At 37.4% G+C, this 16,423-nt stretch overlaps 1 protein-coding gene across 4 annotated transcripts in view; it reads left to right on the plus strand.

The window, feature by feature from the left end:
* LOC109036614 (prostaglandin reductase 1) overlaps nt 1–16,423 on the plus strand; it is a 62,078-nt gene that overhangs the window by 18,481 nt on the left and 27,174 nt on the right. The window contains exons 1-5 of one of the 4 annotated variants that reach the window (XM_019050953.2): nt 630–820; nt 12,348–12,389; nt 14,289–14,443; nt 15,250–15,295; nt 15,812–15,868. In XM_019050953.2, the coding sequence (XP_018906498.2) occupies nt 12,352–12,389; nt 14,289–14,443; nt 15,250–15,295; nt 15,812–15,868 (296 nt within the window). In that variant the 5' untranslated portion in view covers nt 630–820; nt 12,348–12,351. Of the gene's footprint in view, nt 1–608; nt 821–12,347; nt 12,390–14,288; nt 14,444–15,249; nt 15,296–15,811; nt 15,869–16,423 lie in introns of those variants that run through there. The other 3 variants (XM_019050950.2, XM_019050952.2, XM_019050951.2) reach the window with 3 other exon arrangements.

The following is a 16,423-nucleotide window of genomic DNA, read 5'->3' on the forward strand; positions in this document are numbered from 1 at the left end:
TCACATGTAAGCAGATGGAGTGTCATTAACCTGCTGCGTCAATGACTCGCGACTTTGAAAAGAAATAAAACAATAAAACTTTTTTTCTTTTTCTCTTTCCTTGTGTACATAATTTGATTCCAGGGTATTTGTTTTTTCTCGGAAAATATTAAAGTGAATTAAGTAATTTTCCATACAAGGATCAATGATGAAAATTAGTTTCGGGAAAAGGAGTAGATTGTTAGATGACGATGTGAATTTTCTTAATGCCGCTGCCCAGGTGGGTGGAAAATTTACTGTATTTAAACACTGGTAGCTCAATCTGACGAAAACTGTGCGTTGATTTATATTATAATTATTATTTTTTTTTGCATTTAAACTTTTCGTCGAGTGTCTGAGATAACTTCCCGGCACCAACCGACATCATCACCGATCGTGTCGTAGGTGAAAAGTTCGGATGCAGCGGTGTCGAGTTGCCGTGGATACGAAAGATATCGTACAAAAAAAATTCACAGGCAGGAAGAGGATTTTTTTCACCGTTTGAACTGGCAATGGAGGAACGAGACAGAGGGCGAGACAGGACAATTTAAGGCTGATTCATGTATCAAGTCTCCTCTATCCCCCCTATCGGCGCGGCGCACTACCTGAATTTAGTGACTGATCAACCACTTGCGCTCCATGCTCGCGCTTATGTCAGTGTCTTCCTTTTAATTCGAGTGAACGCGTCGCCGTGCTCCGTCACATTCTCATCCTAAGTAATTGTGTCGTGTTCAAAAACTCATCGTATACTCTTTGTGAATATTGTCAGAACCTACTTTTTACGATCATCTACTCTCGCTACGTAAGTAACACGTTAACGAGTTAATATGGCCTGCCTTTAATTAATAGGGCCTGCCGGCTTATTAGGACTTTTAATTGTGAGTCCATCATAGCAGAATTATTGTGGGAGAGTACCCACGCTGCAAAACAATAATATCTGTCAATATTGCCTGGCAATGCTGACAATATTGTGAAGAGATACTGTAGTACTGTGTTAGGTCCAAATTACCAAAAACTGAGCCGGTGTTTTTTACAGCCTGAATGTTCATTTTTGTCTCGGAGAAAATAATGCAATAATTTACCCGTCATTTCAGATCAGTATGAACATAAGATCGTCATTTCAGATCAGTATTATTAAACAAAATCATCAAAAAAAAAAAAAAAAAAAAAAACCTTTTAAGTATTCAAGGGTTCAAAAATATTTGCCCCATTCCTTTCGCGGATAGGGTACAGAAACCAAATAATCGTTCCGTACTGAATGTTAGTTGTGCCCGGTGGCTTTGGGGGGGGGGGGGGGTGGTGAAGCACTCCATTATTTGTAACAAGATTTTAGGGCATTTTTTTTTAAAGAAAAAAACAAACAAACTGCCTTCTTATCCCCCTTCCACAAAAATTCGCATCAATACTTTATCGAGAACCTAAATAGGCGTTAATATTATTATAAAGCTCTCGGTGATAATGTGGCACAATCTATGGGCTAAAATTAAAAAAAGTAGCTTTCATGCCTGTTTCGGTGTAACGCTAACACTACCGCGCGCACTGCTTCGATCTACCTACGAAGTGTTATCGCTGCACCAAAATGATAAAAGTCCCGATAAAGAATGTGTGAGTTTATTTGCCTCCGTCAGTAAAGGTGGGAGAGAAGAAAGTAACGTTCCTTCGTTTTCATCTCCCAATGTTATTGTTCAATAAACGAAGGTGAGCTGAACTTGAACTTGGCACTTGTATTGCCAACATCTATTTACATTGACTTATCATAGAAACATCTAATCTTAAGGGGTTTGATACTCAAGTTTCACGCTTCCGAGAAAAATGGATCGTTCAAGCTCATTCAGGATCGTTCGATTTTCAATGATCCTGAATGAGTTTGAATGATTCTTCAATGAGCATCAATGATCCCGAATGAGCTTGAATGCGCTGACTCGTTGGATCATTCAACTTGAATGATCCGGATCGTTCAAGTCGAACGATCCGGATCTTTGACCCAATGCGCTTGAATACGCTGGCCCATTGGATCATTCAACTTGAATCTGCCAACTGGTTGGATCGTTCAATTTGAATGTGCCGACTTGTTGGATCGTTCAACTTGTATGATCAGGATCATTCAATTTGAATGATTCAATTAATCGGCTTATTCAAACTCATTGGGCCAATGATCAGGCTTATCGTAGCTGAATCATTAAGAGCATTAAAATTGAACGGCCCAACATGCTAGCTCATTCAAGCTTATTAGGTCAACGATCCAGATTATTAAAGTTGAATAAGCCACTACTATGCCAGCGTCTGATTGGGTCACTTGGATAATTTTTACCTCCCACTATTCTACATTAATATAATTTTGCTATGTAACTTTAATAAATACTCAATCGGGTCAAACTCTGGGACCTACCACAATGATATGATCACTTCAGCAGATTCGGATATTCAAGTATCGGTCTGATGAGAATCTATTATAAAGAAATTGTAAGAAGTATAGACGCAAATGCACATGGGTAGCCATTTTCACTTCGCAGTTTTTCTTCGACAGAAAAATGAAGGAATAAGGGAAAAGTTCAAAAACACTGACTCGCCAGAAATTTCATCCAATTCCTTTTGAAGTAAGCTCATCATCCGCTCTATTAGAGTAACAGTGTGAATGTACCTTCAATAAAAGTAGATATTTTTGCTACAAACTATCTCCCACATGCTGTCAAGAATTCAAACCACAAAACAGTCATGATGGGAGAGGCTCGTAGCTTTGCCACCGAGTTGCAAAGCTGCTCTGCCGTGCTAAGAAAGAACGCCATATTAGCCTTCAGACGTTGCTAAGTTTCCTCCGATAAAAACCAAATTTACTGGGAAAATTGCGAATATTACTTTCCAAAATTTTTAGACAATTTTGTACGCAATTTAATCTAAAATATCTGAACTTTTCTAGAAAAAAAAATACATGAATATTTTCAAAAATACATGCTTTATCAAGGGAAATTTGGCAACTCTCGGATGTTCATCCGGCGTTCTTCCTTAGCACGGCAATGCTGCAGGGATACTTTCCATCGACAACTGAAGAATTTAACTAGAAAGAAACATATAAAAATAACAGCATAACCAAAAAAAATGTTGAATTGAAGAATAAACCGCGCGTTTAGAATTGCATGAGCGATGTCGCTGTTACTCTGATTTAAAAGAAAGATACCAGCAAAAATTATATTGGGATACAGGGGTATAAAATTGGCTTTGTCTCTGAAATAATTAATTTACCTTAGATTGTGCTTTGAAGTGATACAAGGCAGTAGGTAATTACAAATTTGTGCTTGAGTGTTTGTTCAAATGAAGTGTCATCGATGGAGAGAATTTTATTGAAGTAAAATTGTGTCCTCGGACCATAAAGTAGTGCATTTGATGACTGGAGCACAACTCACAGGTATAAGGTAACATCATACTGATAACTTGTTAAACGGTCAAGGGAAAAAACAATAAATAGAATTTAAAGCGACATAGAAGAGAAATTACAGAACAGAGGATTTCAATTTTCGAGGAAAGTAGGGCCTCTCTCACTAGCTTTTCTGAAAATTCTTAAGATTAGCCTTATGACAGTAAAAAAAATGAGCCTTACATGATAATATAAAAAAAAGAGACGAGAAATTGACATAATCATAGCAATCCTTAAGACAGGAGGATGGGAAAATATTTCAGCAATGTGGCAACGCCGTTACTTCCCCGCCTCCCACCACTCGTTTGCTGCGTGAAGAAAACAAAAGAAGATGACCGTTGAGCCAAGGAAGATGGAAATTCCACCCCCGAACCTGTAAAGGCCGAGGGGTCGCGGTATTCGCCACTTGGTCTGATCAGTCTTGCTGCCTGCGTATCATTAGCGTGTCGCCGCTCAGATTTTTCGTCTGTGTTGCTTTAAATTCTATGTATTTATTGTTTTTTCGCTGGACTGTTTAACAAGTTATCAGTATAAACTTACCTTGTACTTGTGAGTTGTATGCTCCAGCCATCAAATGCACTGCTTTTTGTTCCGAGGACACAATTTTACTTCAATATTTTCTCCATCGATAACGCTTCATTTGAACAAACACGCAAGCACAAAATTGTAAGTACTATTGCCTTATTTCACTTCAAAGCACAATCTAAGGTAAATTAATTATTTCAGAGACAAAGCCAATTTTATACCCCTGTATCCCAATGTAATTTTTGCTTGTTTCTTTCTTTTAAATCAGAGTAAAACAGCGACATCGCTTATGCAATTCTAAACGCGCGGTTAATTCTTCAATTCAACATTTTTCTGGTTATGCTGTTAATTTAATATGTTCCATTTTAGTTAAATTTTTCAGTTGTCGATGGAAAGAATCCCCGCAGCAGCTCTGCAACTCGGCGGCAAAGCTACGAGCCTCTCCCACAATGACTGTTGTGTGGTTTGAATTCTTGACAGCGTGTGGGAGATGGTTTGTAGCAAAAATGTTCACCTTCAAACTACTTTTATTATAGTACCTACATTCACACTGTTGCTGTAATAGGGCGGAGGATGAGCTTACTTCTGGAGGAATTGGATAAACTTCTGGTGAGTCTGTGTTTTCTTAACTTTTCCTATCATCATATGTTTTTTTGGTTTTTTCCCCTTCATTTTTCTGTTGAAAAAAAAACTGCAAAGTGAGAATGGATACCCATGTACTTTTGCTTCTATACTATTTACAATCTTTTTATAATAGATTCTCATCAGACCGAGACCTTGACTCACTGGAAATCAACGATCAGGAGAATTCAAGCTGGCTGGGATTCAATGATCAGGATCATTCAAGCTAGTTGGGATTCAACGATCAGGATCATTCAAGCTCGTTGAAATTCAACGATCAGGATCATTCAAGCTCGTTGAAATTCAACGATCAGGATCATTCAAACTCGTTGGAATTCAATGATCACGATCATTCAAGCTCATTGGAATCCAATGATCCGGATCATTCAAGCTCGTTGAAATCCAATGATCCGGATCATTCAAGCTCGTTGAAATCCAATGATCCGGATCATTCAAGCTCGTTGAAATCCAATGATCCGGATCATTCAAGCTCGTTGAAATCCAATGATCCGGATCATTCAAGCTCGTTGAAATCCAATGATCCGGATCATTCAAGCTCGTTCAAATCCAATGATCAGGATCATTCAAGCTCATTCGGGCGCATTAAAATTCAATGATCAAGTGAACGATCTGGATCATTCAAATTTGAATGAGCTGACGAAAAACTCATTCAAATTGAATGATCCGGATCGTTCATTTTTCAATGAGCTTGAATGACCATTCTGGGTGAGATCTCGTCAACTTCAAAGAGGTAAATTAATTCGTGTATTTGATTCACTTTCAGTATATCGACGGTGAAGCTTTATAGATGCGTATCTTGGTTGCGGTGTTTCAAAATCTCCGCCCCTATTTTATTTTTTTGGAAAGAGACCGAACCGACATCATCGCTTGAAATGTTAACAGAATAGAATATTCTTCAAATGGATAAGAAAAATCACCGGAGTTTTCAAGAAATAACGTTTACTAGTTTGCGATGAAGAAAATAAAGTCTGATGGGAAGTCAGCAACGCCGCAAACTGACAATGAGTTACGCATTTTTGCAGTTTCACAATCGATATGTAGATACATGAATATGCTCATGGTACTGAAAGCTCGTCCTTACTAGACTGAAGTTTTGAGTCTGAAGTCTTTTAATTGAGGAAGTTTTGCAGTAGCGTTGCGTGCTTTGCGATATATCGATCGATCTGCCATATAAACCCATGGAAAAGGATCGACAAGTAGGGTGTTCGCAATCGACTTCTCGATAGTCGATTCTTTACCATGGCTTCAAATGGGGAAATGTCGATAGTCGATCATTCGTGCCTCGCTTCTGCTCGTTTGCGAAAAAGTTAAGCTTGTTGGATACTGACTTGGTCGATTACCATCACGTATCCATACGCGAAAACAAAACGAGATTTTGATATTCTAGAGGCTTCATTAAGATGAGAACCAGGGTCAGTGCGGATTTGTGCTCATAAAAATGTTGTCCTTTGTATGTTGATCGCGTATGTACAGACGCGGTTGCCAGATCATGAGAAATTGGAGAAGAATACGTTCGTTAAATTGAAAACACATGAAAACCCTCAAAAATGTAATACAGTTCAACAAACCTCTTGCACATTTCTCGTTAACTTCAGTGGACCACACATATGTATTATAAAATCCGTAAAAATCAAGTCATTCCACACTACTTTGCGTTTAAAATGAAAAACTTGATCAAGAATTAGTTCAGGTCTGTTTGAAACCACACAATTAGCTCGGATTAATTTTAAACTTCCACTACTACACATGACAAAGCGACAGACAAAACAAGTTGTGATATTCACTCGAATCACAGTCTAGAACCTATTTTACACATTATTTCCTCCTGAAATTTTACATTCGATTCAAAACAAAAAAATTCTCTGATATTGTCTTTGAAAAATGTCATAAGATTTTGAAATTTTCAATCGTTCATATACTATCAAATCGTTCTTCCTATTACCACTGCGAATACTTACGATCACTCTTGTCGATTTGTCGTAAGAAGCAGGGGATTATATTTTGTTGTAAGCCGGCGCGCATACTATTAATAAGAGGATTAATTGGTTGCTTACATTGTGAAGGTACAAGTAAGAGACTCGACTTCGACTTCGGTTTTAAATTTTTGATTAGATTAATAATCTTAATCGCTTCACTATCAGTTTATTTTTATTTCCAAATATTTTTTTTATTATAATTTTTGGTCGGTGAATGCGAACGAAATTTTTAAAAATTTTTCGTTGCCAGTTTGCGTTTGTCTCCTTTTCGTTGTTTCTACAACCGTGCGATGCGCGATGAGTCCTCGTCTCGAGTAAAAACACCGGAAAATGTGTTGCTGATTCATTTCACTGACCAGCGCAAAGTTGCAAAAACAGGCAAGTCATTACTCGCGCGAGGTTGCGCGCTGCCCCTGCCATGCTCAACTAATGAGAATAGAAGCCTAAAAGAACCTCGGACAATCATGTTTAACTCTTGCGACTTCAATATTTTTCACGCAAGCAAATTATCTGCGTACCTGAGTATTTAAACCGGAAATAAGAGCGGAACAACTTTTATTTTCCCAAAAACCTCATTCGAATTTTAGAAAAATCACCTTAAAAATTTATCTGGATTCAATGAATGTCGTAGGCGGATCCGGGGGGAGGGGGGGTCAAGGGAGCGTGCCCGTGCACCCTCCTCGTTCACCCGAAAAAAAGGAGGAAGAAGAAGAGAATAATGGAAAAAGGAAGGAACGGAGAAAAACAGAAGGAAGTACGCTTTTATTTAACAATTATTTATGACGAAATTGACTTAAATTTAATTTGGATGCTTCGAAAATTCAAAAAATTTCTGGGGGAAGCCCCTTGATCTTGATCCCCCGTACGCCCCCCTTCCCTTTTCGAGATGTCTGGATTCACCTATGATAAGAGTGAGTTGTTGATTCATATATCAGTCCTTTGTCTATCACAGATACCATTGGACAACAGAGAAAGAAAAAAACTTCAACCAAATGAACCGGCAATGAGTTGAGTACTTAAAGTCTGTCAATTTTTCCATTTGGTAGGTAAATCTGAAAATGTAATTATCAAGAAAAATTCACACGCTCCTAGTTTTCCGACCGTTCCTCCGGCTGAGGATTGTATGATGAGACACATCTGAGGAATTATTTCATTTGAATTCTAACACTAATTTAGACCCGCAGACGCCCATTTTAATAGAGGAGTACAGCAATACATATATTTTTTCAATTTTCAAACGGCAACAGATCAGGTTATAAGTTCTCTCAATTCTTTTTTGGTACGTGAAATCTTTTTACTCGCATTGCTTTGAAAAAATATGGGCTCTCCCTGGTAAAAATTGGCAGTAGAATCTGTGTTCCAAAATACCATAGACCTACAGCCGGCTGTAAGATTTCCAATAGCTTCTATAGCCGGCTACACAATTTCTTATAGCCTTTTATAGCCGATGGCGATTAAGCAACAGCCAGGCGATAAAGTGTATGCTAAACGTTACTAATTACGGATGCTAGGACTTAGTGAGTTTTTGGAATACTGCTCTCTTTTTGGGCCGTAGTATCTTGATTTATTTTGCGAGGAAAGCTCCGTACTTTTGATGGATGCCTGCCATTACTAATATATTAGAGCGTCTTCAGTTTCGTATGATACTGTGCAATACCTCTGGTGTGAAACAGTTGCTTCAAGCGCCGTGGCAGGCGGGCAGCCAGCGCGAAACACGCATTGGCGCCTGCAAACCTAACAGGGATACTTCGCGCGTTGCGCAATGCGTGAAGTATCCCTGTTAGGTTTGTAGGCGCCAGTGTGTCGCCGCTCCGCTTTGTGTTAAGCTCTAATATTTAATCTGGCGGAGTCAGCTTTATTCAACTCATGATTTTGAAATGTTTTCACATCCTGTATGGATTATTCTCATTTTAATTGATGAAAAAAAATATGTATTAAAGGAAAATATAATGTGTGTTTTGTAAATATTAAGGTGGTTCCGTATCAAACTTAATGATTTCCAAAGCACACGAATTTCTACACAATTTCTTATAGCCTTTTATAATCGATGGCGAAAAAGCAACAGCCAGGCGATAAAGTGTAAAGCCCGGCTACAGGAACTAAAGCCCGGCTGCATAATTTTTTATCGCTTCGTATAGCCCGGCCATATTATTTTCTCCGCATTCTACAGCCAGCTATATGATTTTCTGTAGCCTTCTTTAGCCGGCTATAAGAATTCCTATAGTATTTTGAAACGCAGCTCTTATCGCCAATTTTTACCACGGCTATTGGGTTTCTGTTTGCCCTCTAAAAAGAAAATGGTCCTTATATTTTTTTATTATTTAAAACGGGGACAGGAAAAAAATATTCTGCTCTTCGGAGGCCCAGGATAGGAGACTCCTCCCTAATATTGGTTGATGCTATCATTAATGTCAGGAAATTACTGAGGGTGATAATTACACGTTTGAGATTTAGACACATGTTTTTGTAATTAAGTAATCGATGCCAATCTGGTGTTCTGTTTTTATTCCCGTCCCTTGCTCTTGCTGTATATTGCATGTCATACCGAGGTAAAAGTTTTACCTATACACAGTGATAGCACGGCAGTTTCGTGTTTTACACAGTAGAGTGGCGTGTTTTGCGATATATCGATTGATCTGTCACTTAAACCTATGGAAAAGGATCGATAAGCAGGGTGTTCGCTACAAACACCTTAATAAATCGATTCTTTACCTTAGCTTTAAATGGGAAAATGTCGATTGTCGATCGTTCACGCCTCGCCACTGTTTCATACCATCAAAAACAGGATTTTAAGTGCTTCACGCCATCACTTGAAAAAAGAGTAAGATGCGACGCTATTTTTTGGCCAGAGCAAGTTCTGCTCATAGCTTTTGACTACAGCGGTTCTCTTCGCTCTACGGCTCCCTCCTTGGCCCTAATAGGATTCCTGTCACGACAACTTGTTTTGAATAATTTGTCGATGAAATTAAATTACGGAAAGAAGGAGCAAGTAGAGGGAAGGGTTCATGTGACGTCACCTAGGTGTCTCACCCGATGACTTTCCCTGTTGCACGTGGTATTCATGGTATCTCGTTCCAGGCTCATGTTGACGTAGGAGATTATTCGGAATGATGATATGCATCACAAGGTTTCTTTATAAACAAAAATGTCGATCATATACATCGGTGTTTTTCAGGTGGAAAAACAGGTTTTGCCTGATACGTATTTCTCTGAGCTTAAAAATCTTTTAAATTTTTCCCCCTACGCATATTGACTTAAAAATACTAGTCTATACTTCTACAAATAGAGGACCACCGATTGTTAGTTATTGCGGTTTATTTTCATAAAATTCCAAATTGTAGCCTGATCTGTGAAAAGAGCGCGACCTTATAATACATGTGGAAAATTTTCAGAAAATCAATTTTAAGCGAGTAGGTGCGGTCGACTTAGACAGGATTGATGCTGTGTCGAGTAGAATTCAATGTCACATTCTCACATTTGACCTAAACTACTCTGTTTAGATAGAGTTTCTACTTGCTTGAGATTTTATAATCGATATTTTTTCATTGAAAATGGAGGTTTCATTTGAACTTTACTTTACGTGTAAAAAGTATTAATTTAAAAGATTTCTATCTTGATGCTATGCCTTTTTGTCGTGGAAGTTCAAGAGACCCTCACGTGGACACTCCGATACAAAAGTATCTTAGTTTTGCTCGTGGTCAGATGTGATAAAATTCAAAATGTTCATATTTATCTTCATCCCGCGAACTTCAAGTCGACTATTATCGTGGTAAACTTTACCGTAAAATAAAAATAGAAGTTTATTATGTTCGTGTTTATCTTCATTCCACAAACTTCAAGTTGACTTTTATCGTGGTTAACTTAACTGTGAAATAAAGATAGGATTCCTACAACTTTTGGCTGAACAATTTTTTTAAGACTTTTCGTTACGAGGTATTATTAAAAGTTATTATAGTTTCTCCTTGCACCATGTCTTTCTTCCTCAGCGAGCACGGTATTTTTCCCGAGAAAGTGTCGACCGTACCAACATCGGTGATTTAACGATTCTTAGGCGCAAAAGTAAAGCACAAGAATTGCGAGGAGTTACAAATCTGATCCTCGGTGATGCCACGCCATACGGAGTGGGTGACCTTGTCTGGGTCTCAAAACAGTAGGTCAGTGTCAAAAGCACCGAACTCGTACGAATTTAGAGTGGTTCATTCATTCGTGGGTATCCGACTCCAACTCCTGCAGCGTGAGAAAACGAAAACCCGCCAAATTCCATACGCTTCAGCTTCCCCTCCCTGTAGTCTTGCCCCCCCCCCCTTCCGCTATCATATTTGCGCGGACCCCCTCCTGGACGGTTTAAACATATGCTTTGGGGCACCGACTGCTCTTCTCAGTGATTTCAGGAATGCACGGCAGTCAAATGCAATGACATAAAATGAATTTGAACAAAAAGAAACATGCACCACAGTTTTTGCAAAACTCGCGGAGATGACCTTCACATTGAGATGAATGTGACATTGCAGTAAGTTCGATGCCATATTTTAGTAATACATTTAAAGGCGTGTATATGATCAACCAAGGGCTAGTTTAATAGAGAACAGCGGCTATAGGGGTTGTAGAGCACCACAAAGCGCTGTGGAGTGACGTATGATGCATTGGTATGATCAAGCGGTAAATATTTGAATGCAGTTTTAAAGACAATTCAATTTAATATTATTACTGCTTCCTCTTCTTTTCTTCTTTCTCTTCTTTTTTTCCTTTTTTCCTTTTTTCTTTTTTTTATCATAGAATTGGTACATTGTAGGTACTTAATTTTTTGTTTGCATTGGTTACATAGTTAACAATTATTTTAGTCAGAAATCCTGAGGTATAACAGTTTTCTACATTTCATTAAAACTTTAAAAGTAAACATAAAAATGAAACATACCTACTCGATGTATGCGGATATGGTACGCCAGTAACAGTTCAACTGTTGAATAATTTTTTATCCGTCCCAGTCGTACCAACCGGTTTTATTGTTCGAAAAATGAACCATTCTCTCAACTTGAATTTTGTAAGGACAAGTTCAACGTGTTGACCTCCTTTCAAGCCATTTTGAAGGGTCAATGCAATCAGCGTGAGGTTCAAGTGTTCTGTTGTGTGCTGTCAATCCCAAGAGCACAAGATGTACACATTTTTTCTTGAGGAGCTAAAATGGTGCAGATAAATAAAATATGTTTACTTATTTAGTTACACACTCGTATACAAAAAATAAATATATCACGTATATATTTCAATTGAAAATAAAGCTTTTCGGTTCATATATGGGATATATTATTGTCCAAAGTAAAATACAGGAAAAAATAGACAAAATCATGTAATTTATCATAAAATGAGAATTCCATTAAAAATTTTTATTTTTTTATTCAAAGTGGAGCTGATTTCTTCGAAAAACAAATCTATTTATTTTATTTATCGTTCATTCGATTAATCATTTAAGGAAAAATATTCATAGTAAATTTTCTTTATTATTTAGGATTTAATCATCTTAATATGATCCAATGTCATTTTTCTACGAAAACAATGAGTGAGATTCACTTTTGGTGCATAATATTCAATGATCACACACCTACACGCACCGCAATTTACATCTGCATACCTAAGTCTCGATCATGCATTTACATTTTATTGTAAATGAAAATGCTTGATCCATCAATTGAATACAAATTCAAATTCGGGATCGAGACGAAGAAACATTTTAATCCAACCAAAAAACTAAGCTTCGAATTTTATTCGTTTGATTACAGTGGGATGCAATTTATTCGTCAAGTACTACTCGGTTACACGAGGTAAGGCTCTAATAAACTTCAAAGGTCCCATCAGTGTATTCAACAGATTGCCGGTGAAAGTTCAAAGACGCTAATTGTCATATCTTAAAATTTTAAACATTTAAATTATTCACTCAAAGCAAAACAAACCGTTAACTATCTCGCAGATGTCACAATATTTTACGCTTTTTAAGGCAAGAAAAAAATGGAGGAGATCTTATAAGACAAAATGTCAAATGTTAAATTAAAATGTTAGTTTTCCTTTGAATATGTTTAACATCTACGTCGTTGAAATCTGGAATACATAGTCTAAACATTCACCAGCAACATAATACCTACAGAGGAGGAAAGAATGGGCCGGGGACCTACTCTGCCACTTCCCTTCATTCCCCTCGATGATTGGTGCCTCTCTGTGCCCCCCTCCTTAAATAATTCTTATTTATAGTTCATGTATAATGAAGAGAGCGAGAGGAAAGACATCTGTTCAGTTTGATGCTTGATGCATTTGATGCTACAACACCGCACAGTTCTATTTCATCATTTATTGTTAATCGTGTTATTTTCATGTGCAATATTGTGTGCCATGAATGAGCAATGAAATCATCCAAAACTCCCATGAATCGTTTCTTGGGAAACTATAAAAAGCAAACGTTATTTATTCAAACCTGTTTTTATGTGAGCATGCGTCAAAACCGGAACATGATCAAACAGTACATGAGAGAAAATTGATACGTAAGATTCGTGATGAAATGACAGCTTACTCATGAGAGTGTTTCGTTGCTTCATGATTAGCTTATTTTCCCCAACATTTATTTTCATCGGGTACCCTGTTTGTCATAAAAATCACAAGATTTTCTAAGGAACGTAAGAAGTTAACTATTGAAGTAAGATATCCGGTTTGAAATCGTGATTTCGATTTTATTTTTTGAATATTTAAAATCTGTGGTGATAAGTGATAAACATACCGAGAAATTGGTGCTCGATAGAGTCGTCAATGTTAGCGAGCGGTGTAACGGGCAAGAATAGACTGATTTAAAGCGGTACGTCATATGCGATTTATCGCCATTAAATTTTGCTGCCTTTACGCAAGGCGCGGCGAAGTATTCGACATCAAAAAAGTCCACTTGTTCTGGAAAAAACTATCGAATGTACCCATCGAATATCGAATGAGGCAGGCACAAAATTGGCAAACCGACCGCCAACAACTGACGATTGGATTGCCGCTATTGGCATTTGTGTCGATCTCATTGCCAATGTTGTCCATCAGATTGGTATTCCCGCCAAAATTTCATAAAATCCGTCGACAATCGTTTTCTTATTGCAATAAATCTGTGAATTGAAATGAATAGAGGTATTATTTAAGTCTGTATGAACCTGTAAGCCTGAATCCTATGTGTCTAAACTTATGAACTTGATTTTCAAGGAAAGAAAACACTGCAATTGGTTGAATTGAACTCACACATGATATTTAAAAGAAAAAATCTGACGATTATATTTTAATACTTTGTTTGAAGGACAAAATGACAACATTCTTTTGTAAAGCACGTGTAAGTCTCCCCGGGCAGTGTTTGAGAACGCAATTTGAAGGTACTTCGAATGAAGGAGTTTGGGTGACATTTTAGGAACGCTTCTGGTATTAGTCATTTCGATTAAAACTCGTCTCAGAGTATAACTGTCAAAAAACTTGAACATAAGGGCACTTTGACATCGATGTTAATCATCATTGACGATTTTATTTGAGATTCATATCTTTTCTCGTCGAAAGTCCGTTCACTATACTTTTTTACATTATATGGGTAGCCTTAGTGCAAATTCAAGTTTCATGTGTTTAGTTCAACAAATGTATGAATAAATAAAAAAAAAATTATCATTTGTTGGAATATTTATGATTAATCTAGAGCATTTCATTCGTTGTTTCAGATCTTCTCGGCAGTTACTTCGCCGCTCTCTTTCGTCACAAACCGACAATATGGTGAAAAATAAAAAGTTTATTCTCGTCAAACATTTCGAAGGTGAAATTGACAAATCTTGCCTGAAATTAGAAGAAGAAAATGTTCCTACTTTAAAAGCTAATGGTAAGTAATTCTTTAAATAATTCTGTTTCTGCGCCTGAGGATAAGACAACTACACAGTGAAAGCATACGCAAAAAAAAATACGCCCACTCTCTCTATCTAAAAACCACTGGTGAGGCGCATCGCTCCGCGCCATTATGTGCGCTCAATAGGAGCTTACTGAGAGCCTTCATTTTTTTTACATGCAACACGCGTGGTCGTTGAGTGCAAACTGTTGTATCATCACGGTTTGATTAATTTTGATTGCTGTGTCATTTTTTTTGAGCAAGATTGTGATTGAAGTTGCTTTTTTTGAGCAATCTTTATCCTTAGTAAGACACGCCTGCCCTTCCCCATCCCCCGTTCTTTTTCTTCCTGTTTTACATGAAGATTGCAGCATAATAATTCATAGGACAACTTGAATATTATTATGAGCGAACAAAATAATACTTAGGATTTTCATTCAGGTAAAAAGGGAGGATTTAAAAAAAATGCACGAATATTTTAGTTTGTATTCTCCTAAAAAATATAAAACATAATCCAAATTGTCTATACTTTGGAGCGAGGATTCGTGCTTCCTAACTTTAGCCATCGATATATTATAACCTAATTAAAGGTATTGAAAGGGAAATTCGGGTACATCAATGAAACATTAGCACATTTGATTCATGCAGCTCCTTCATGCAGATTGGTTGTGTTCTAAAAAACCAAATTACCTGTCAAAAACAAGCAATTCTTGATAGAGACATCGCTTTGCAAGTTCAATTACCATCATTATTATTTATTTTACTAGCAATAATCGTTTCTTTGATTTTTTCTTGGGTTACAGAAGTTCTCACAGAAGCTCTATGGATGAGCGTGGATCCGTACATGAGGTAATTATCCATTTTAAAAACCTAAATTCTAATTTTGGTATTTCTATGTTAGAGGCAGTTTCTGAATCTAATTTGAAAGCGTTTATTTGAGTGCTTTTTCACCCAAAAATCGACTCATCACAAAAATAACCATGTGTCTAAAGAAGAAGAACAGGAATAGTATATGATTGCATGGGGCGTTCCAAAATGCCGGATGACTTATTTGTACAAATTATATTAGATTCCAGGCCAGGTGCTCAGACAATGGTCACCTGGGGTTGGTGGAAAGCGAGAAATTAGCCAAAAAGGGCTATTTGAAGCTTGTAAAAAAAATGGAAAGGCATCGCAATATTTTGCAACATGGGCCTCACTTCAAAATGTTTGCCAATACATCTTGCTGAGATGCTATGAGATGAAAATTCGGGGCTTTTTTCTGAAAATAGATGCGAAGAACTGTATGCCGCCATTTTTTGAACTTTGCACGATCAGAATACTTTTCTTCAAGGAATTTACTTGCCTTAATTTTTATCCTTACAGGCCATATTCAGCACACCTACCTTTAAACTCAGTAATGATCGGGTCTCAAGTTGCTAAGTAAGTATTATTTGGACTTTGATTAGTTATAGGAGTATGATTTATCGAGTTAACTTCAGGTTTTTTCCGCGGGGGCTGATTTTCATCAATCATTTATGTGAACATAAAAAAATCTTCCTAATCTAACTCTATAATACGAAGTCATAAAAGAAACGCGTAACGCATAACGCCGGAGGCGCGAAGCGCTTCGAAAGATTGGGCCGCGAAGCCGTCAGGGGACGTAGCCCCCTACTTAATCTAAATTCTCATTGGGTAAATCGCTCCATCTTTTTCTTGAACCAATTTTTTTCTCCAGCGCATCTGGAACTGAGACTACTCCTGATCATGTAAGGAAGAGACGCTCTTTAGTCTGATCATAATCAGAATGCAGCCTCAAAATATCAGTACTAATAGCCACTGCCAATCAGATTCTTAAATAAATCTGTGCGGCGAACTTGATGCTAAGTCCTTTTTGAAGGCTGAAGTTCTGAATACTAATAAAGGTGCTTGTAAAGTTAAATCACCCACGGTCCTATTAGAAAGAAGGAACCTGCAAATTCCACTCCAACTTTCAGG

The sequence above is a fragment of the Bemisia tabaci genome, chromosome 5 (genome assembly GCF_918797505.1).
Source record: "Bemisia tabaci chromosome 5, PGI_BMITA_v3".
In the NCBI taxonomy this organism is placed as follows: domain Eukaryota; kingdom Metazoa; phylum Arthropoda; class Insecta; order Hemiptera; family Aleyrodidae; genus Bemisia; species Bemisia tabaci.